This window comes from Erigeron canadensis, chromosome 5 (genome assembly GCF_010389155.1).
Source record: "Erigeron canadensis isolate Cc75 chromosome 5, C_canadensis_v1, whole genome shotgun sequence".
Lineage (NCBI taxonomy): Eukaryota > Viridiplantae > Streptophyta > Magnoliopsida > Asterales > Asteraceae > Erigeron > Erigeron canadensis.
The window spans coordinates 35,844,055-35,868,472 of record NC_057765.1 but is presented as its reverse complement, the minus strand read 5'-3'; the positions used below and the strand labels follow the sequence as shown (position 1 = coordinate 35,868,472).

At 33.6% G+C, this 24,418-nt stretch overlaps 3 protein-coding genes and 1 non-coding gene across 5 annotated transcripts; 3 read left to right on the top strand and 1 right to left on the bottom strand.

The window, feature by feature from the left end:
• The first annotated feature begins 10,997 nt into the window (after positions 1 to 10,997).
• On the top strand, positions 10,998 to 14,178 carry LOC122602276. Its single transcript, XM_043774985.1, has 2 exons — positions 10,998 to 11,315; positions 13,550 to 14,178. The coding sequence occupies exons 1-2, from the start codon at positions 11,148 to 11,150 to the stop codon at positions 14,072 to 14,074; spliced, it is 693 nt and encodes a 230-aa protein (XP_043630920.1). The 5' UTR covers positions 10,998 to 11,147; the 3' UTR covers positions 14,075 to 14,178.
• A 1,792-nt stretch (positions 14,179 to 15,970) lies between these two features.
• LOC122601693 (pollen receptor-like kinase 4) lies at positions 15,971 to 18,288 on the top strand. Its single transcript, XM_043774434.1, has 3 exons — positions 15,971 to 16,643; positions 16,768 to 17,364; positions 17,615 to 18,288. Exons 1-3 carry the CDS (start codon positions 15,971 to 15,973, stop codon positions 18,286 to 18,288), a joined length of 1,944 nt encoding a protein of 647 aa, XP_043630369.1.
• Positions 18,289 to 19,379: 1,091 nt separating this feature from the next.
• On the bottom strand, positions 19,380 to 19,452 carry TRNAA-UGC. Its single transcript has one exon. It is a non-coding gene; the product is annotated as a tRNA-Ala (tRNA).
• Positions 19,453 to 19,531: 79 nt separating this feature from the next.
• LOC122600828 (trihelix transcription factor ASR3-like) lies at positions 19,532 to 21,900 on the top strand. 2 transcript variants are annotated; one of them, XM_043773600.1, is made up of 2 exons: positions 19,532 to 20,010; positions 21,428 to 21,900. In XM_043773600.1, the coding sequence occupies exons 1-2, from the start codon at positions 19,566 to 19,568 to the stop codon at positions 21,784 to 21,786; spliced, it is 804 nt and encodes a 267-aa protein (XP_043629535.1). In that variant the 5' UTR covers positions 19,532 to 19,565; the 3' UTR covers positions 21,787 to 21,900. The 2 variants fall into 2 exon arrangements, with proteins under 2 accessions (XP_043629535.1, XP_043629534.1); XM_043773599.1 differs by having other exon boundaries at positions 21,422 to 21,900.
• Positions 21,901 to 24,418: the final 2,518 nt, after the last annotated feature.

The window sequence follows — 24,418 nt, the reverse complement described above, 5'->3', positions numbered from 1 at the left end:
ATTATCTGATAAACCAATAAGGCAGATATTGCTTAAGCCAGAAAAGTCGGGACGGGTGGCCAAGTGGGCCATCGAATTGGGGGAGCACGACATTGAGTTCAAGGCCAGGAATGCAATTAAGGGGTAAGTATTGGCTGACTTCATCAGCGAAGTCCACGAAGGCGAAAACTCGATGACACACTCTGTGTCACTCGAAGTGTTGGGGAACGTCGAAAATGATGTATGGAAGTTGTACACCGACGGAGCCGCAAGCTCCGATGGCTGTGGAGCCGGTCTGATGCTAATCAGTCCCGAAGGCAAAGAATTTACCTATGCTCTGAGATTTGAGTTTGGAGTAACAAATAACGAAGCCGAGTACAAAGCATTGCTAGCAGGGCTTCGGATCGCCAGAGATATGAAGATCCGCAACCTACAGGTATATGTCGATTCCCAATTGGTCGCAAATCAAGTAAAAGGGGACTACGAAGCCAAGCAGAATACTACAAAACTATACCTACAAAAGGTGCGGGAACTGATGGAATGTTTCAGTCACTTCGAAATAGAGCACATTCGAAGGAACCAAAACAAAAAAGCAGACGCCTTGAGCAAGCTAGCTTCACTCACATTCGGACACCTAGGGAAACAAGTACTGGTAGAAGTCCTCAAGGAAAGATCGATCGAAGAAAAACAACTCTCTGACCTTGTGGAGGAAGAGGGCAAAAATTGGATGACCACCATTTACGAGTACCTAGTAAGCGGAATACTCTCCGCAGACAAGGACGAAGCCCGAAAGATAAGAGTGAAAGCCCCGCAATATAAAATCCAAGATAAAAAGCTGTATAAGAAAGGCTTCGTCACGCCATGGCTCCGATGCGTAGGTCCAAACCAAGCAGAAATGATCATCCGAGAGATACATGAAGGAATCTGCGGAGCACATGCAGGAGCAAGATCCGTCACAACGAAGGCTATGAGGCTAGGATATTTTTGGCCGACAATGCATCAGGACTCCACAGCATTATTGAAAAACTGCGAGTCATGCCAGATACGTGCCAACGTCCCGAGACAACCTAAGAATGATATGACCTCCGTAACGTCGGCATGGCCCTTCATACAATGGGGTATCGACATTTTGGGACCTCTTCCCTAAGCCCAAAACAAGAAAAAATTCCTGGTTGTCGCCATCGATTACTTCACTAAGTGGGCGGAGGCAAAGCCGCTGGCCACGACAAACGGGGACCAAATGAAGAAGTTTGTATGGGAACACATCATATGCAGGTTTGGAATACCTCATATAATTGTCTCGGATAGTGGCCCACAATTTGCCAAAGGCGTCTTCCCAGAATTCTGCAAGAAATTTCAAATTCAACAATCCTTCACATCCGTCTACCATCCCCAAGGGAACTGGCAGGTGGAGGTAACCAACAGAGAAATAATTAAGGGAATAGAGAAACGCTTAGGGCGAAACCACAAGGGATGGATAGACGAACTACCACTAGTCTTATGGGCCAACAGGACAACGCCAAAACGAAGCAACGGAGAAACCCCTTTCAGTCTAGCATTCGGAACGGAGGCTGTCGTCCCAGCAGAATTCCAAGTCTCTATCCACAGGATGATAAACACCAAAGGGAACGAAGACGAACTAAGGATAGATCTGGACTTGCTGGAAGAACGACGAGAAATCGCCGCCATCAGAGAAGCCGTGTTTAAAAAGAAGATTGAAGGGTATTACAACAAAAAGGTAAACCCAACAACATTCAAAGTTGGTGACTATGTGCTGCGGTTGAATAGCACGAGCGAAAAAGAATACACTGGAAAAATGGGAACTACTTGGGAGGGTCCATACAGGGTAAGGAGAGCATTTGGAAAATGAGCACACGAGCTGGAAACGCCCGAAGGAGCTCCGGTTGACAGAACATGGAATGACTCAAATTTGCGTAAATTCTACTGTTAGAATTCCCTTCCCTTTTAAAATATATGTAGTACTAAATAAAAATGCCTGTAAGCAATTCTGATCATACATACATTGGGCCAAGTGCCTCATTTAAGCATCAAAATCCTACGGGAAAGTGCAAACAAAATATATATAAAATGGCCATATATATATATATAGAAAAGAAAACCGTAGAAAGTCCCGTACGGCTGGGGCGAAAGTGTCACGGTGATATTCGCCTTGGGGGGGTCGCTATCCTCGTAAAAAGGGAACAAGCTAACAAGGACGCCTGAATAAGCTATCCTTATACACGTAATTACGTAAGAGAAGCAAGTTTTAACTACTTCTAAAAACTGGTTCTCAAGCCAATAATAGCAAAATTTGCTATACAATGATATTTCTAAGAACACAGAATATGGTCATATAAAAACATATCATAAGCAAAATAAGAAACTAAACCATATGTTAAACATGCATATAAGTACCATAGTTTGACATCAAAACAGATTAAAAGGTACATACCAAAATAAGTCTTAAAAATATTTATTTCATAACATATATAGTAAACCAAACCGGGGTTTCACGACTAGGAAACTGTGCGCCCCAGTATTGTGCAGGTGGGTGAGATCATGAACATAGTTACTCTGGTAATTCGCTAGTTTTGAGATGGCTTGGTCAAACACCTGTTTAGCCTGGAGATATTCAGGAGACTGATCGGAATGTTGCACAAAAGCCATCCTTTTCTTCTTTGAAGCATTCACGGCGACATCAACCAAAGCAACAGCCTCTGGCCCTAAAGCAAGAGTTTCACAAATATGGGGAATTAGTTCTTTCACAAACACTTTTACCTCCCGGCGAAGTTCAACATTGTCCAGATCCTTTTCCAAAAGCTCATCATGACGCCTCTTCAAACCCGCACGCAACACCTTCATTTCCACATCTTGCTCAGATAAGCGCTTCTCCAAGTAGGCAACCCGGTCAAATAAACTAGTGATGACAAGCTGAGACTCCTTCAACATATCCTGAGAATACTCATATTCTCGACACATACCACGGACCAAGAGATTTTTTCGTTCACTCATGTTATCAGATAAGAGTTCTTCCTCCATGAATTTTCGAGAAGAATCACCAGAAAAGGAGATGGGAGGAAAAGCAGCAGGACCCTTCCCTTTATCCGAGACAGAGTCATCATCAACGTCGGTAACCTTTCTCTTTGACATGGCTCTGGAATCTGGCGAGAAAAACGAAGATAGAGATTTTTGAAGAAAATAAAATGAGATGGAGGTATATGAAAGAAAAGTAGAAACAGTGACCTATGGGGAGGGAACAACGAAAAGACTGAAGGCAGGAGTTCAATTGAAGCAATAAATATTCCTGCGCAGCAAACTATTTTGGCACAGAAGAGAAAAAGTCCCAACCGTCGATCACACACCTAGGGATACGTGCAACGACTTTTTGGTTCCCATTAACTGCAACATGTCCTTTCATGATGAATTATATTTCAAATATAGTCCAAGGGAATGTCTATTTGGCAAAAATCATCCCCTTGGACTGGGGGGCTTGATGGCGTATCCACATTACGCTACGAAATGCCTGCCAAACGGACAAGTGCTAACCCGCAGCGTTACGAAGGAACCTGTGTGGGGAAGGCGCCCAACTGGAAATAATACTTGAATAAAGAAGAGATTGCCTAAATCTCTTCTTCCTTAAAATAAGGACGATCAGTTTCAACTAATTTGGGAAGTTAAATCTATCCCTTTAAATCATGGAAAAACCGATCTACAGGTTTCTCTTCCAATCCTCCTATAAAAGGCGACTCAGAAGAGCTCACGAGATCATTCATTCATTCATTCTTACTCATCCATAAACTCTATCAAACAGATCAGAACACAATAGCACGATCTTAAAGAGGCTTACACTCTACCATATGGGAATCGCCAACGAATAATCCAAAACCCCTCAAACCCCCTTTTTTTAACCCTAGCGCGATTTGGTGTACAAACAATTAGTATATTAATGGCACTTAATAATTATGTTACTAAAGAATGAATGTATTAGTGACACTTAAAAATTGTGTTAATAAAGAATGAAAGTATTAGTGGCACTTAGATATTGTGTTACTAAAGAATGGATGTATTAGTGTCACTTAAAAATTGTGTTACTAAAGAATGGCTGTATTAGTGGCACTTAAAAATTGTGTAACTAAAGAATGGATGTATTAGTGTCACTTAAAAATTGTGTTACTAAAAAACGGATGTATTAGTGACACTTAAAAATTGTGTTATTAAAAAATTAATATATTAGTGGCACTTAAAAATTGTGTAGGTAGTGTATATATATTAATGTCAGAAAAAATTATGCGTCACTATTACTATGACAAAACTAAAGATAAAAAACCATCACGACCTCGTCGATTGAAACCAAAAGTTGATTTTTCTAATCATATAATACAAAGAAATCTTTTATTAATGGTGCAACCATACAACTTCGTGGCGCGAAGGATGCCGAAAGCACCTTAGTCTATATTTTGACACATTCTGCACCTTAAAACTCATGTTCGTCTTGTCAAAACATACATAATACTTCCATTTAAAATTTTTTGTTGAATGCATCCATTCTGATTGATATGCATCTAAGATGCATGCACAAAACAAAAAAACATGATTTTTTCGATTTGGATAGATCAATGTGTTGTTAAACACTTAAATAATGATAATTAGTTATACATTATGTACTGATGTATTTATATTTCAACTGTCTGGTCATTGTTAACAGGAATCTCAACGACTTCTAATGTAATTTCATGTCTTTAGTAGTTTAATTTTTATCTTACGAGACGGGGTGCCCGCGCGATGCAGCGGTGATGTTGGTAACGACAAAGGTGTGGCTGCGGCAATTGTGGCGATGATGTGTGACAGTAAGGGTTAATATGGTTATTTAAGGATTGGAGAATCTATGTTGTAGTTTATTTTATTAAGGGTATTATAGGTATATAGGTAAAGATGTTTAAATTAGTGAATAAATAAAAAGGGTAATATGGTCATTTCAGGTTCTTAATTACTTAAAAGGGAAGGACAGTTTGCTTTGTATAGTAGTATAGATTAAATATTTGTCAATCTATGATATTATAAAAATTTAATATGTCATTAATTATATACACGGGATAATAATCTAGTCAGTAATAAACCGAAAATAGATAAACCAGTTGATATGCTACATGCCTCCAATGAACAAATGAAAAGAATACAACCAATCAAAAACCTCTAAACCCCCTCACACGGATAACAATCTGAGCCACATACACCAACCCAAAAAATCCAATCCTACGGTTCACAATAACCATCAACAAACACAAAACCATACCCTCTTCTCCAAATCAATAAACCGACTACGTACTCGTAAAAGATAATCTGACTTTTTCTTAAAAACTAAATAATCCACTACCAAATTTTTAACACAAAAATACCAAAGTCATTCTAATTAAATCCTCAGTTAATGACAGGAGCAAAAAAGAGAGGTAAAGGATCGGTAAAGGGCGGAGCAAAACGACATCGAAAGGATTAGGTGGTCAAATCGATTGGATGGTTGGGTTTATTTTTATCTGAAATTATGGTTAATGTCTTTTGGGGTTATTCGGTTTAATCGTTGATATGTTTGTGTGTGTAATATAATTGGAACTTGTAATGAAATGCTAGCTTGCTTCTTGGTTACCTTCGACGTGCCACCACAGCAACCCACCTATCACCATTGCTGCCGTCTTCCGCCGCCATTGTCTTCGTTTCTTTTTATTTTTCTTGTTTGTGTTTTTTATATAGTTGAATATATATGTAATTTAAGTTAGTCTTGTTACTGATTTGTCTTCTTTGCTATATGTTTATTAACAGCCAACCACTACTTCCGTCATTGTTTACCTTCCACCGCGGCTGCCCTCAACCACCACAGAAGCCGCATCAACAACTACCATGCTGCCACTGCTTACCCTGCACCGTGGCTGTCATCAACCACCACAGATCTATATGTATTGTTTACTAGAATGATTTGTTTTATTCTTAAATAATATATTGTATACATATATGTAATTTGTTGATTCTAATTTATGATGGATAGACTTTTGTTAATATGATTTTAATTTATGATGTATATTTCTTTATTTTTTTAATTTGATTTGTTCTTTTGTTTTAGAAAAATACGATGTATATAATACAAAAAATATACACAATATACGTAAATACATCTAGATTTATTATATTGATATTATAATTAAAAAACATAAAATAATTATATTAATAAATAAAAATAAATCTGATTTTTTAAAAAGAAATTTTTTGTAAACAATTAAGGTGCAATGACACAAATAAAAAGTATCACTAAAACTCATAATGTCCATAGTGACATAACAAATAAGTGTCACTAAAACCCAAAAAAATTTAGTGACCGATTGAAAAGTGCCACTAAAACAGCGTTCTTAGTGACACTTTTTTTTTCTGTCACCCATTACCCATCTGCACTTTAGTAACACTTATGTGATCTTTAGTGACACTTTTTGAGCCGGATACATTCGTGAAAATTGTTAACTTTAATTATATACATTTGTTTTATATATAGACCTCGCCCTAAACGCATATATATGAGATTGATTTTATGAGAAATGACAATGTATACATTTAGGTGATTCTTGAAACTATTTGATAATTTCAACGACTATACCTACTTTTAGTTGATAAAAAGTTTAGTAAGATGATGTCAGTATATATAACATTTTTACTATAATAAGAATTACATAATTTACAAAAATTCAAAAAGATAACGTCATTTTTTCCCCTTGCTTAACTTTTATGTTGCATAACAACTTAAAGCGATTGGATTGATTTTACTTAACTTTTGTCTGTTTTCTATAGGTCTTAAATTAGTAAGTTTTCAAATACTCATGATGGATTTTTTTTTTCTATAAACTATTTATAGTTTCGAATTTAAAATAACAACTTGTTCAAACTACAATACTATATATTACTCGTATATCAAGTCTTGAAAAAAGCATGTAAAAACGAAAAAAAACAAAAATCCCACTAGCTAGCTATTTTGATAAGTAATTAACGCTTGGACTTAATGGTGGCCATTATGCATGCTTTATAACTAGGAGTATTTTATCTCCTGTGTTGTGCTTACTGAGATGGTATCCATGCAAACCACTTTGTCTCAAATCACTTTTGTCTTTTGATATAACAAATTAATTAGAGATTATTTAACTACGAATATAATATTTAGTTGAATGCCAGAAAGTCTACCAAACTTTTACCAAACATCCATCTTTATTTCTCCACAAACTTAAAAATATTATCTCAATCAAAAGCTTATTTTAGTGAAAGAAAATCCACGTACATACTTAATTTGTCTGTTTTGTTTTGCGGTATATATGATAAAGTTAATGCATGAGTTATGGGGGAGTTATTGTTCTTATTTAACTATATACACATATACTATTTTTTAGAAGACAAATCTAATTTAATTCTACATATTTCAATAAACACTAAGAAGGTAGTATCGGTGTCAGAAGCAATGTTTTAAATACCGGTATTACCGGTAATTGAGAGTACTCCGGTATTTTAATCCCGGTATTTTTCCGGTATTTTCATTATTTCATACCGGCCGGTATTTCCGGTATTTTCATTTTTTTTAAAAATTTTTTTAAATATTTTTTTTATAATACTTTAATGTTAGTTTTTGTTATTTGTGTAATTTAAACCTTATATTCTGTTATAAAATACCTATTTGTTATTATTTTTGAGTGAATTATAATTATTTTTTGACTATTTTCGTTAATTGTAACAAATTTTGTAGAATAATAATAAACTAAACTAAAATAGGCGTACCGGCTGGTATTTTCGGTAATTCCGATAATACCGGTAATACCGGAAATTTTTTTCACACCGGTATGATTAAAATACCGGTTTTTAAAACATTGGTTAGAAGACGTGATTCCACTCCAAGAAGCAAAGAAAAAAAAGAACATATTCGTGCCGTGCAACTATATACGCATATGCAACACAAGAAAAATGCACAGGGTTTTATCTCTGTTCGTGTTTGTTCGATTCGTTTACAGTCCTACATATAATTAATTGCGTTATTTAGTTATCATGCTAAACTTGATAAATCTCATGCTCGATCTTCAAAAAATTCTGGTAATTAATTAGTCACTACCGAAGTTGGTGTAGATGAGAGACCTAGCTAGTATTAATGTAAAAGGCTTACACGTTAATTAAGTTGTATATCACTGTTCTCTTGTTGAGTGTTTAGATTTTGATAAACGGCCCAATTGCTAGTTACGTTTGCTATACGGGAAGTAACTAGTAAGTATCAAAAATATTAATAATTATATTTTGTAATCCGAAGAAAGTTAACTAGTCATAGAAATTAATCTTCACATTTATAATTATGAAACAAAATATTAAACACTTACAGATAAAGAATTTTAAATTCAACAAAAGGTAATTTTACATCATCATTAGAGACCTTATGGAGTTATGGGTTAGTGATTTCTTGACCGGGGTTAAAAGTCAACGTATTATCAGTAACGCTTGGACCATTGCCTCAAAAACACTTTCCTACTCGCCCCCGAACCAAGGACTTATGAAAGTGGGCTAGGCCGTCCCCATGGGCAATGCATGTTAACACAAACCCAATAAATAAATTAGTTTACCTTTTTCATTTATGAAAGAAAATACTAAATACACCGTTGATCCCCCTGAATTTTATAATACGTGTACAACTATTTAATTAGATTTAACAATAAGTCTAAAACTTTAACGCTTTGTTTAGCATATATAATTAACCTTTATTTACATGCAAAGAGATTATAGTACGATCTAAGTAGATTTAATTTAACTTAATTAATTAATACGTGTGCTCAATGCGAGTTGCTAGATACTTAATTAGGCATGTATCAGCCATGATGAGCATAAAATCTTCAACTAATAAAGCGATTGAATTGAATAGCGCGCAAGAATAAGTATAACAGGAGAGCGATTAGTTAACTAGCACTGATTCTTAATTAAGATTCGGAATTACGCATTTAAGTAGTAATTACTAATTAACTAGCTACTTTTCCCCGGCCGCTTGCATATTTTATGATTGATTGAAATACAACTAGATTCAAAATTACCCGGCCTAAATCAATACGAGTAATTATCATATCCCTTCGAGAGGAAGGTGGCCGGCCAATAAGGGGCAAATAGGAAATAATGGATGTCCATTAGGAATGTACGTAGAGCTAAGCATATTCGATTGGTTATTGAACCCACTCACTTATCATTTTTATAAAGTTAGATTGTTTTCCATGTTAAAAGAACAAAAAACACGCACACTAATATTTAAACAATTCATTAGTTCATTATAGCATGTTTACAAACCAATACATATGTATTTGGTTTTTGATAAAGAGAATTATTATTTCAATATATAGATATAGATCGAGGCCGGGCAAGCTTAGTTTATATGCATGGAATCATAAAAGAAAAGTTTAAAAATAAATGATTAATTTTTTAAGATAGGAAGAGATAGGTTACCTTTATTTCTATATAAAACAAATTATTCTTCTTAATTTTTTTAAACTTTCAATCTTTAAAATACTTAAATTATCTATTTTCTTTAATTATTAAGTTAAATATCTCTACCTAATCTCGATCTATCCATATTTATACTTTTTTATCTCTATCTTTACTACATTATAAATTTTTTGTTCCCGTCAAATTTTTTCTACTTTTAAACAAAATTTTGAAAACCCTATAATGCCCTAATTATTTGTTCATAATTTAAATATATTTACATAAAATAACTATAGTGTTTTGCTAAATGAAGTCCTAAGTGCTTTTGTTAAAGTACATTAAATAGTTGTACACTTACCACAAAATTCAGGGGGTGAGTTTTTGATATGGAAACATATAACTTTTTTATGCACTTTAAGCAAAGCCCTAAGAGCTTTATTTAACATTTTTCATAATACTCTTAGAGGAAATCTCAGCCACTTATTTTCATCTCTCTCATCAAATTTCAACCACTCATTTTTTTTTTCTCTTCTCCATAAATTATTTTATTCTTTTAATTCATTCAAAATCTTTTATCTTAAAAACCTTAAATCGATAAATTATAAAAATTATATGGATGCTCTTAAAATTTCATGCTCTTTTATTAGAAATGTCATTCGATATACTTTCGACGAATTTCTAAATCCGAGGGTGCAGCCCCGTGCGGCTAAGGATTTTGGCTATCACACTCTATAACCTATCTACCTCTTTTGACCTACCACACTCTATGACCTATTACCCCATCTCACCGCCGCAAAACGCGAGTACTTTATCTCGTATACCTATGATACATTTAAGTAAAATATTTACAAAATGCATTCATCAACATTTAAAATAACTACATTACCCTCATTAATATTAATTACCTTTCAATAAGAACTACACCGCCACCGCTGTCACCAATAGCCATTACCTACGTTGTATTGCGGAAGTTCCCATTTAACATATATATTTATGTATATAATCAAAAAAATGATAAAATTAAAAATTGTTTTTGTAATACATTAATATTATTATTTTCTTAACCGATAAAACATCATTAATTATTGAGAAATGATAAACATAGCATCAGGAGTTATGTTTAATTTGTTACCACATGTTAGAAAGTGTTATATATTCATTTAACTACCTCTTGAAAATATGTATAAATATCAAAATATAATAATATCATATATGTAAAAACAAATTAACTATAATCCCAGAGTTATATTTTAACTATACTCCTAGGTTACGTTTAACATTCCCCTTAATTATTTAAAGGGAAAATAATCTGTACTACATGACTTTATCTATCTTAAGTACTTATTACAATTAAACCTTTAAATTTGATAAATATATAAAAACCCCTTAATTTTAAATAACCCCCTTAAAATATACATGTTTTACATAAGATGAGTGCTTCATATTTTACCAAAGTTCTCCCCTTATATAAAACAATACGTTTTCTTTACTTTTCAAAAAGTTACGTACATATTCACATCCATGATCACCGGTTGTGGCATAAATAGTTTTCCCTATATATCTCTATATATATAAACACTTCACCTACTAAGACATCATTTGAAACACAAAAGCTAGCTAGAGAAAAAGATTGAGCTAGAGAAAACCAAAAAATAAGATTTAAATTGTAGTGACATATATAATAGTAGCTAGACTAGATGGAGTTCAAGAAGGGTTATCTTGATCTAATCCTGGTACCCTTATCTTTTATGGTATCCATCAGCTATCACCTTTGGTTGTGGCATAAGGTTCGAACTCAACCCCTCTCCACTGTTATCGGTACCAATGCTCATGGACGCCGCTTGTGGGTATCAACCATTATGAAGGTACGTACATACATGTATAATTATTCTAGCTTGCATTTATAAACATACTATTCCTGTGATCGAACGTCAACGACCACGAATCTATAGTTATTCTTCTATTTTTAATTAGTACGAATTAAGGCGTCACAATATTAAGTGCATCCTTGATCTTCCATCATGAATTAGTACGCGAGTACTCACTCCGTCCCATATTAAGTGTCCAATTTTAACTTTTTGAGTCTTTTATTTTCAACTTTGAACGTAAAAGTTTTTGTTTGAGTTATATATCACACTTGATATAACATATATGAATTAATTAAGTTTCAAAGGTACATTTTATTGATATAATGTTTATCGACTAATATATAACAAAAAAAATTATATATATACATATATATTTGATACTACTTTTTAAACTTATATGATTAAATAACTTATTTATGTAAAACATACTCTATGTTAAAATGAGAAATTAGTTGAAAAAGGTGCATGCTTCTCTTCATGCGCTTTATAGTTCAAATGCGGAAAAAGAACCAAACTTACATGTGCCGACGTCACGATGTGATAATGCTAATTAAGCACATGCGTTTGATGTTAATTTGGAACAATTAAATTAAGTTGATTTCTTATAATACTAAACGATTAATTAATTATATACATGTACAAGGTGACATATATATAACTGAAATGAGACATTTTCTTGTTGTCAATATATAATTCATGCTCTACTCTTCTTGTCTTATTCTATTAAAATGAGTACTTTTACCAGCTAGCTACTTCCAATGTATATATGTATGTCATGTTTCTACTGTAGATTTGCATCAAGGATAAATAAGATGCATGCTTTTTGTCATATCATATATAAATACCCAAGAAATTAAACCAACAAAGTCACATTTGAGATGGCGATATATTTATTGTACGTTATCTTTCCATATATATTGATGATCATATATAGATCCTTGACGTATCAATTAGGTTACAATAAAAGTTTCAACCACATCTATATGTATATTTATGATAGATTAGTAGATTACGAACTCATATGTAGTCACATTGAATATTGAACAAACTTTGAATTTATAATTCAGGAACTTGCGAATAACATAAAAGTAGCTAGATTCATTATATATCATTAAAAAAAATAGCCCAATATATAATGAAAACGACAATCGTGATTTAAAGTGTGCTATATAATTGAGCTTATATAATATACACTCAAATTGATGCAATTAGCTAGGATACGTTATAATTTAATTTGTATATAGTCATATAGAAAAATTTTAATTAGTGGGTCGAAATTTGGGTGGATATCTTAGTAGGAAGTAAGAAAGAAAAAAAGGGTCTCCCATATAGGGAGGCAACTTCAAGTGGCATTTTGAGGTTGTGGAAAGTAAGGTGATTTGCGTTCAATTAAAAGGATGGATATACAATACGAATTTCTGTTTGTCTTCTCAGTAAAGTACTAAAGATATTATTGGAATCCAATATTCCAATCTAAAGATTATATAGATCGATGGAGACAAAATCTTTTTCACTTCCCCTTTTTCTATATTTGGTTTTTAGTATTTTACTCGTACCATCTAAATATCATATATAGTTGTTACATATCACCAACCCACCCCAAGGATTCAAAGTGTACATTTAATAAAATTTAAGGACAAGTGAAAATCTTTTTTATCGATCATAAAACTCGCAATATGAATGATTTTCAATTGTATAATATCCAAGGTGTGGCTTATACTTATATATGATCTTCAATTGTATTTCAAACAATCTAGTTATACATGTATTTTACGCGTGAATCTTTGTGTGTCGTGTTCGTGTCACATGTTGTTTTACGTTGCGTGTGTGAGATTGATGACGAGAAACGGCATGGAGTTACGTGCTGTCATCGTAACCCCTGTGACGGTTCAACAACTTTGTTACGCCAATGTTAAACTTTCTGTTTCTAGGTGTTTTGTTGTTTCAAGTTTTCTTCAAACTAAACATCCCTTTCAAGTAAACTAATAGAGAAATACCTCATCAATTGGTTAAAGATATGGATCACTAAATTTACTAAATGATAACGTTAGTTTGTTTATTTTTAGCTAGAAAGTGAGACATATAAATGGCATTGCCAAACAAGTTTTGATAAAATAGAATGTTCACACCTTCTTGTTAAAAAAAAAATCAATAAAGTCTTAAATTGAGGCAAATGTATAATTACTATTAATGTCACTCTTTTGAAGTGTTTGTTACAACTTTTTCTTCAGGATAATGATAAGAAAAACATCTTAGCCGTTCAGACAATAAGAAACTCAATCATGGGATCAACCTTAATGGCAACAACATCAATACTTTTGTGTTCTGGTTTAGCAGCAGTTATCAGCAGTACTTACAGTGTCAAAAAACCGCTTAACGACACAATCTATGGGGCACATGGAGAGTTCATGGTAGCGTTAAAATATGTAACGCTCCTTGTTCTGTTTCTATTTTCTTTCATTTGTCATTCTCTATCAATCCGGTTTATTAGCCAAGTGAACTTCTTGATCAACTGCCCACAAGATTCTACAATAGTCACGACCTCGTATGTGTCTGAGCTTCTAGAGAAGAGTTTCACGCTCAATGCATTAGGGAACCGCATATTTTATCTAGCGCTCCCAATCGTGCTTTGGATTTTTGGGCCGGTTCTTGTGTTATTATGTTCCCTTAGCATGGTGCCTATACTTTACAATCTTGATTTCTTGTTTGGAGATTCAATGAAAGGGAGAGTGAGTGAAGTTGCAAATGAGGTTTAATTATATGTTATTCGATCTTGACATTGTAATCATTTTTTGTATGATTTGTTGTCATTATTTATATAACTAAATATATGTATGCGTTTAACTTATTAATGATTACAAGATTGCATCCGAAATGAAATAAGAAATGATAGAAGATTCTTGATTGTGGGGACGAGAAAATTCGCCGAATTCACTCATTTTTTTGATAGACGAATAATAGATGGAATTCCAAACGGAGTTGGTCTTATCAGTTTCTTTGTAGCAGAGGTTATTAAATCGGTAGGGGGGTGCTACTATATCTATATATATAAACACTTGAGAACATGGCATGATATATATATATATAGAAGAAATGAAATGAAATGCTACTATTTCAATGTCAATCTAAAAAGGATAGTGAAAACTGAAAACAATTGAGAGCATGACATGATATATAGAAGAGAAGATCTATCTATAAGTGATGCTAAATAAACTCTAACTTAAACTAGAAAGAGAAAAAAAAAGACGCAAAATAATAATAATAATAAAAAAAAAATAAAAAATAAAGACGCAAAAGAATATTGAAAAGTCAATTTGCAAGATAAGACTATTGGGCCAATATAAGAATTATGGGCCTGATGGTTTGAAAGTTTCAGTAAGGTCAAATGGTCAATAGTTTTTCTTTTATGAAAGGTGAATGCTCAATAGTTATTTACAAATTACAACCCATTGGCTGTAGAAAGCTATAAAACATTCAATTTTTAGCTAAAACTATATCTACCAAACTCTTGTTTTTTATGGAGAAAAGAAAACTTAGGAAGATAAAATCCAAATCGATCCTGTATTTTAACCAAATCTTAATATTATCTTAATGTAATATTCGTGTAACTTATCATCAAACAATTACTTTGAAGGATCGATGATTATGCATTTATACTATTTGATTGATTGAAATACAAAATTACCAAACGTACTGAATATACTCATTCTCTAAAAACAAGTCCTATGTATGTATTTCTTGTATTAATAAGAGCAACAATTATGTGTCGTATGATTTGTAGGCATGAATATATTTTGATAAAATAATTGTAAAATGACAAATATTCCATTGAACAGTTCCCATTAGCAACAATCTAAACCTTGTATCTAACGAAACTACAAAAGACAGACAGCGTTAAGTCAAATAAGAGTTATATCTTTCATAGGCAGCTTTCTCTTGTTTTTTTAACAAATATGCCTACAATTATAAGATCCCATTTGGCGATGAGGACAATTACCATGTCTTATATCATTAAAGTGGCAAAATCAAACAAGGGTATATACGTACGTAACAATGATAACATATATCAAATTCAGATGCGGTATCATAAAAGGAAAAAATTAAAACATCCATAAAAACTAAATCTAAAAAAGGGTCGGTATTTAGTAACACGAACAGTCTCATTTATTCATGATTATTTGAAATCGTGACGACATTATATCATTCGGATGAAATGTAAGACATAAAACTTTAGATTCGATCTAACAATTAATTAACCAGCTAATAATTAGTTCATGCTCAATCGACTGGTTTGATACAAATACAATTTGAGCTGGTTTACATGAAATAATTGTAACAAATGGCAAAAATATTAGCTAGCTAGCTAGCCGTCCGGCCTTGAAGAAAACAGCTTATTATCACAAATCACAATCATCCTAATTAAACACATAGGAAATTTCACCATTTTATATAAGATTGTCATTTTCTCTCCATATAACCCTCAATATTTGCGCCTCTAATTAACCACTCATCCTCTATTTGCTTAATCCCTTGATGTAGACATAGTTCTAAGTATCATCGCCCTAGAATAACACTACTTAACAACACCTTCAAACTTCTACAAAATTTGCCACATTTTTTCATCAACAATTATTAACCATAATTAACCAAACATGGCTTGGAATCGCAAGCCACCATATTGGCTAACAATCTTCACGATTCACGTTTTATTAACATGTTCAACGATCTTATCCGATCCACAAGACCCTATTAGGCTATTGACGTTCAAACAATCGCTCACAAACACCGGTGCTCTAGACACTACTTGGAAAATTTCCACTACACCATGCACGAGTGATGATAAGGTGAATTGGAAAGGAGTGATATGCAAAAATAATGGAACTGTTTTCGGCTTACAGCTTGAGAACATGGGATTGGGAGGAAGGATAGACATAGACACATTGGCTGGAATAGCAAGTCTTCGATCATTAAGTTTCACGAACAATACCTTTGAGGGCTCGATGCCTGACTTGTTAAAACTAAGTGTCCCTTTACGTGGGATTTTCCTCTCGAATAACAAGTTTTCCGGGGAGATTGTACATGATGCTTTTACAGGAATGACTGCTTTGACAAAAGTCGAACTGGCTAATAATGGTTTCACTGGTAAAATCCCAGAATCACTTACTAAGTTACCAATTCTTGCGGATTTGCAGCTTCAAAACAACGCGTTTGAAGGAGAGATACCAAATTTTGAGCAGAAGGATTTGAAAGTGAACTTTGCTAATAATAAACTTAATGGTTCCATACCCAAGGGGCTTAGAAATCAGGATCCAAGCTCATTTTCAGGTATATTACTTTTTTTTTTAGTAATGTTTCAATATTTGTATGTAATATATAGATATTGTACACACACACACACTTCATGGCATGCACTTAATATTGAATTTTTTTTTTTCAATTGGCCATGCAGGAGACAGCTTATGTGGCAAACCTCTTAAAGCGTGTAAAAAGAAACTAAGCAAACTAATGATCATCATCATCGGCGTCGCGTCCCTTGTTGCAGTCTTGGCTCTCATTATTATAGCCTTATACATCCTTCGGGCTAAAAAGAGACGTAAAAACATGTACATAAACCATCAAGCAACCAAAATCGTAAAAAACCATCAAGCAACAACCAAAATCGATAAAAAGAATGCAAATGAAATCCAGGTGCGCAAGGAAGAGAACTACAAAAGAACTGATAATGGAGGAAAGCTTCATTTTGTCATGAACGACAGGGAAAAGTTTGAGTTGGAAGACCTATTACGAGCCTCGGCTGATGTGTTGGGAAGTGGAAGCTTTGGATCCTCATACAAAGCGATGCTAGCGAAAGGGCCTGCAGTGGTTGTCAAGAGGTTCAAAGAAATGACAAATGTAGGAAAAGAAGACTTCCATGCACATATGAGATTGCTAGGAAGCTTGTCACACCCTAATTTACTTCCTCTTGTGGCTTTTTACTACAAGAGGGATGAAAAACTCTTGATATCTGATTTTGCTATCAATGGTAGCTTGGCAAGTCATCTTCATGGTAAGTTTTTTCATGCATTACTTGGTCAATTAATTTATAATTTGGTGGATATAATTCAACTAAACCCTTTGGGGTTGTTTGGTTAGTGGAATGGACTTTGGAATTTCCAACGTTAATTAAACATGACAAAGAAGAAAGTTCAAATTCCATTATATTCTGTGAACCAAGCGGTCCTTTAGTTTGTACCTCTATGATATAGACAGTTCGATTGATCTATGATTCTTCTATTTATACCTTTTTTCTTCAACAGTTAAACGACAACCGGATGAGCCAGGGTTGGACTGGGCAACACGGCTAAAAATAATCAAGGGTGTAGCACGAGGGCTTGATTATCTTTATCAACAGCTTCCACGTCTGTCACTACCTCACGGTCACCTAAAATCATCAAATGTACTTCTTGATGATGCCTTCAATCCCCTCCTAGCAGACTATGCCCTGGTTCCTGTTATCAACAAGGATCACGCACAACATCTCATGGCGGCCTACAAATCACCAGAATTCACACAACACGGACGCACTACAAAAAAGACAGACGTTTGGTGCCTAGGGATCTTGATACTAGAATTGCTCACTGGGAAATTCCCTGCAAACTATCTAGAACAACAGGGTAAGGGTGGCAAACCGGATTTGGGGACATGGGTGAATTCGGTTGTGAGAGAAGAGTGGACGGGTGAGGTATTTGATAAAGAAATGAAAGGGACGAAGAACGGCGAGGGACAAATGTTGAAGCTATTGAAGATTGGGATGTGTTGTTGTGAATGGAATATAGCAAGGAGGTGGGATATCAAAGAGGCCATTGAGAATATAGAAGGTTTGAAAGAGAAGGAAGATGATGAAGAATACTCATCTTATGCAAGTGAGGGAGATGCTTACTCTTCAAGAGGCATGGATGATGATAATTTCTCTTTTTCAGTCACTAGCTAGCTTTTGTTATTATGTAAGAATATTGATCATTTCCATTATCATGCAACATTAATTTGTTTAATCTCAGTTAAGAAACAATATGGATATATACAAGGGGAAAATGAGAAGGAATATACATATGGATATCTACAATATAGATCATTCTCTTGTATATATCCTTATTTGGTATGTTATATGTTGACAATTTAATCACAAAGAAAGTTACTGCCTTTGTAAAGTAACTACAGCTCAACTAATCTAATCATTTGTTGTGAAAAGAAATATTTGTTTTAAGCAATGAATTTTTTTGAAAAATCGAATTAAGCTTTGGCCTTTGCAAAGAAATAAAGATGTGCCATGGTCCCAAGATCAGAACGTAACTAATGAATGTTTCAAGATGGACGATATCGTTTGAAAAAAATTTACTACCATTTTTTAGCTTATCATTTTAATCAAACAATGCTTCTTCCATCCCCCATGGAAATTTAATTCTACTACTTGTTACATGAATCCCTCGATGCAATACAATGTTCGAAAAATCGCAACCATATCTGAACCGGATCATATACAACTTTAAACGGTTTAATCTGAGCTAGTTTTTTAGTTAACTATTTAAACACGTATTGCAACATCAAACTTAACTTCATCATCATCATCATTATTGATTAAAGTTGTTTCCTGGAGTAATTAATATTCAATATTCTGTATTATGAGTTTTCATATTTCAAGTTAGAGCTCAAATTTAAAATATCTACCGGCTAAGTAGCCAGAGATGGGGCTAGCTTGGGGGCAGTATGGGAAGCTGCCCCCATCCCATTTTAGTACAATGTAATTTTTTTTTTCAAATGTTAAAGTTATATTTGAAGTTTTCCCGTATAAAAAAAGTAAAAAGTAAATATAGTGAATACACAATACGTAAGACTAATGTTTAAAGTTTTCTCCCTCGAAATAGAGATTCTGGCTCCGTCTCTTGTCTTCATATGCAGATTTATATTCATCTATCAGTTTAGACCATAGATAACATATGAGCTTGAGCTTTTGTTGATAATATCCACAAAAAGACTAATGTGTTAAAATAAAAATCAAAGTGAAACTCAAAATAAGAAAAAAAATGGAGATGCGGGGGATCGAACCCCGTGCCTCTCGCATGCAAAGCGAGCGCTCTACCATTTGAGCTACATCCCCATTTTGTTATCCTCCACATATTTAATCAATTTATTAAAACAAAATACATTTCAAAATATTTATACATCTCTGTATCTAACTCCAAGAAAAAGAACACACAAAAAAACATAAACATGGAAGATGACAACGTTGTTGGCGGTGGGCTAAGAACCCGATCAAAACTAGCCCCAGATTGGACAGTGGAAGAATCATTAATATTGGTAAACGAGGTGACAGCAGTGGAATCAGACTGTCGTGACACACTGGAATCTTTCCAAAAATGGAAAATAATAGTCGAAAATTGTAACGCGTTGGGGGTGAACAGAAACCAAAATCAGTGTAGAAGGAAGTGGGAATCTTTATTATCTGATTATAGAAAGATTAAACAATCTTCTTCTAAAAAAGCAGCTACCTTTAATAATGATTTGTTTAACCTTATTGAATGGTATGTTAAGGAATTTGAAGATGGTGGGACTAATCAGGATAAAGATTCGGATGCGGGTTTGGATTTGGATGTGGATGTGAATATGGATATGGATGTTGAACCCGAACCGGTTCTGGCTTCAATTATGAAATCTGGTACTGATTTGTATATCATTTTGTTGATTTATGGGGATAGGTTTAATTACTTAGAAAAAGCTTGCTACTTTACATGTTTTGGAATATGTATAGTACTTTAGTATGAACTTTATTCGGTTTTTTGTTAATGGTTTAAGGTTTTCGAGGAATTTTGTTTACGGCGAAATTAGCTGAAAACGTTGTGATAATTGGTAAAGAAGAGAATAGTCAAGTAGTATGGTTGTAATTGGTAATAATTAGTAAAATGCAAGTACATTACTGCTTTTTATAACGTTTAACGTATAGTATCTGGTTGAGGTAGGTTTAATACTCGGTATCAAGTTGAAGTAGGTTTAACAATCCGTATCAAAGATTTTTTTAAAAGTAAAGATAGTTGCCTCTTAGGTTAGGGGGGATGGTATTAGAGGAGCTATTAGAGTTAATAGATTCTGATTAGATTACAAGAGCTTACAAGTCATGTTACAGTTTAGCTTTTGAGGTATATCCGTTTATGAGATTTTATTATCTTAAGGCTGTCTTTAGTTTGGCAAGAATTAGTTTTATGTTGTTTGTGTATTCGGGTTATTTATTATTTTTGAAAATGACAGTTGGGACTTGGGACCATGATATTTTTAGTTGTTGTGGAACTCATTTGTGCAACAAAAAAAGGCGAAATGATTTTGCTCCTATCAAAAGGGATTGAAGTGGGCCTTCTAACATTTGAATCAGTAAATGCTTATAAGTCATAACCTTATCTGTATCCGAAACTCACGATAAACAATTTTGTAACTTTATAGAACTAATGCTCCGTAAAAGTTCCTTTCTAATTTAAGAAGTGACCAAACGTCCTCAGTTTGTTGTTTATATCAAATTATTCCACTGATCCACTCCAAGTCTATTGTCGGGATTACAGTTGTATATAGATTTGCATGATGTAGAAGTTTGCATTTAGTCATGTTGACATTAGGCCTGTCTGATTGGAAGCTCCTCAAATCTCTGGAAATATCACTTCTGGTGATGATGGCTTTCACCCCCATTACCCTTTTTTTTAGATTCAACTAAAAATTTTTCTTACAGGGGATGTTCTTAATCAATACGTCGCAACTTCCACGGGAAGTAGTAGATATGGTGTACTGGGTGGTTGGGTCATATAAGTGGTGAAAACATGTCATTGGTTAATTAGTTAATGTATTACTTACGATTATCTAGATTCTCAAAAACCAATTCATAAGGATGTATGCCTCATAAATGCACTTCTGGCGATTTTTGACCCGTTCAACACATTTGACCGTGATTTCTATTATTGCTAATTTATGTTGCTGCAACCAAGTGAACCTCTTAGAGATTTCTGATTCGTAGAAATGTTCTTAATATTCTTTCAACCTCTGCTTCAGAAGAAAGCACTCAACGATCTTACTTTGGTTCTTTCAAGTATCAGCAGGTTCAAAGAAAAGAAGGTCAAAGATAAAAACTCAAAAACAAAGCAAAGAAATCACTACAAAGCCAAAAAGGCACAACAAAACCGAAGAGATTGCAGTAGAGGAATGCAGTTCAAAACCAAAACACCACACTTCAAATGGAAGCATGACACCTGAAGAAATTAGCAGAGATATGCAAGAACAAATACTGGCTGAGAAGCTAAGAGAAAATGCAGAACTAATTGAAGCTATTGTGAAACAGGATTCGATGAACAATGAGTCTACTCATGACTCAACTAGACGTGATGGTGATAGGCTTATTGATTGCCTTAGCAATCTTGTAGTCGCCCTTAATCAGCTTTCCAAATTTGTTCAATAATTCATCTTGGAAGTAAACCCCTGTGAAAAGTGGGTTTTGACTCTCAGAGCTTGTAATAATATGGAAAGAAAGTTACTTTGAGTAATTTATTATAGAGGCGACAATTTTGATCTATTTACTTGTGACTTAGTTAAGCCAGATTATGTTTGTCTTTCTTGTTTTACTTCTGTAAAGCATCAATCTACTGATCACTCATAATACATACTGATATATACTGCAGATTCAGATTTTTAGCCTAAAGATCAATAATTTCCCTTAATTATAAAAGTAATATCAAAATAATGTACGTCCATTATTTGAACTTTTTTATAGTGCCTTTGGTGAGTTTTCTGCAATGTAATATAACAAAGAAACTTCTAAAATATGAATCAAACTGGTCACATCCCATAGTTAACCTCTTTTAGGTGGTTTGGCTATTTTAACTGCACCATTTAAAACAACATGGACATGTCATAAAACGAAATCAAGAAAAAATCTTACTGATATATGCCACAAACCCAAATATAGGTTCTACTTCAGATATATCGCTGACTTCTGGGAACTGCTGGTACTGTTGCTGGTTTTGCATCTTTTGATTTATCGTGATCTTCGTAAGCATCAGTAGGAACCCAACATTACCATTCTCATATCAATGCATCTAACGAATTTGGAACAAGTTATTATGGGTGGTGATTGGTCCATACAAGGTATGTTTTACATTTAACTGACAAATTGGTAAAATATAATAAAATGGCTTAAAATAAACGAGTCAAACAAAATTTTCCTGGTACCAAAAAATTACCAGTTCTCCTGGTACCAAAATATTTTATGCAAGAAATTACTAAATTCATCTATTATGGGTCATATTTGATCTCTAACGCATCAAAGAATAAGTTGAGGATGAAATGGGTCAAAAGCTTCCCAAAGTTTATTTTAGATGGCATGAAATATCATAGCTTATGATCAACAAATGAATGATGATTAAAATCATATTGTAACTTAATGGTTCACATTAACTATGTATGTGAAAATATGAACATAAAGTAATTAAGTGATTATGATCAACCTGACCCAATTCAACCCTAAAAAACCCACCCGATTTGCCCATTTTGCCATCTTTTAGTATTTAAATACAATGTAGAAAGATATATAGTGACGGACCTAGTATCAAATACCACATTAGTGGAATATTGTTAGATTCTGATTATCTTTAAGAAAAGTATCGATTTTGGCTCATACTTTTCTTGTTTAAATGCTGTCAATCTTCGCCTACAATTAACAAACTGATACTGTAATTCACAATTTAACAAACATTCTGCAAAAATATAGAGGGGCAAGTATTTAACAAACTGATACTCTAGTGGCTTATGCAGTATCTTCTAATTCTAATAATTATTAACTTGTTTGTATTATATCATCAAACATGTCTAGCATAAATTAGCTTCTTTTCTCCTTTACTTCACTAAGCTATTCGAGCCTTCACCTAAGCTCTCATCCATAGAGCCTCTGTCTCTTTTGATTCTTGTATACAAGTCTGGAGTCAATTGTTCTAGCAAGGATGGGCTAGTTGCCTACTCTCGCCTAATCCACCCCTTTGACTGATGATCAATATGACAAAAGTAATCTATCTTGATCCTTATATGACACAACTCAGATTTGGGCAAGTCAGAGTGAAATCAAAGTCAAGTTATTGGCGATCATAACTAGTCAACGAGAATGCTCTCAAGTCCAGTCAATGTCTTTTTGATGATACGATTCTCAGGTGCGAACTCAAAAAGAAACCCATTGATACTATTTTGGTATCTGCTACTATTCTTGATTTAATTTGATAATTTTTCAACCAGTTTCACATTGTTTTCTAGTTTTAAACACCTCTATACCAATTTGACCATTAAAGTTAAAGAGTGAATGTTACTTTGTAGGCCATCAACGTTAAAAGCTTATAGCTTTTTTAGCCTATTCAGAACAAAATAAGCAATGTAAGTGTTGGTTGAGCTTTTTTGGCTTGTGCTTTTGTGCTTATATAAGCCAATTTTGAGAAGCCATGTTGACAAGGTTTTAAAACAAAAGCTTTAAATTCTAAGAAAAAAGTTTTTTTTTTTTCCATGTAAGCTAATCCAAAAACTAGACATTAGCTTATAAACTTTAAATATATCAGCGAAAAGCTACTTCTTACAAATAAGCATAAGCAAGTAAATATAAGCCAGACCAAACACCTCCTGAGTCATCTACTGATGTCCTAATTACTTGGTATCATTTTCTGGTTAATAATGTACCAAGCCAATCTAAAAATGATATGATTGTTTTTTTTGATACACACATTTATTTAACATATGCCAGCCAGGAAATGAGACATGCTCATATTGCATATTTAGTCATTGATATAATGATATTTGACAAAGAAAATGGTTATATCTCAATATTTGTAAGTGTAACTAAGTACACAATGGCATTACATTTTTAAACTTAACGCCAATGTTAGAGCACTCGCGATGGCTCACTCATTATCAACCTATCACTAGTCTTTGTCAGCGTCATATCAACGTTACATCAGAAAAATCCTTTTCTATCACTAATTCTGTACAACATTTACAATACATTACTAATCAACCACTAGTCTAATAACCATTTATAATTTATTTCATATAATATG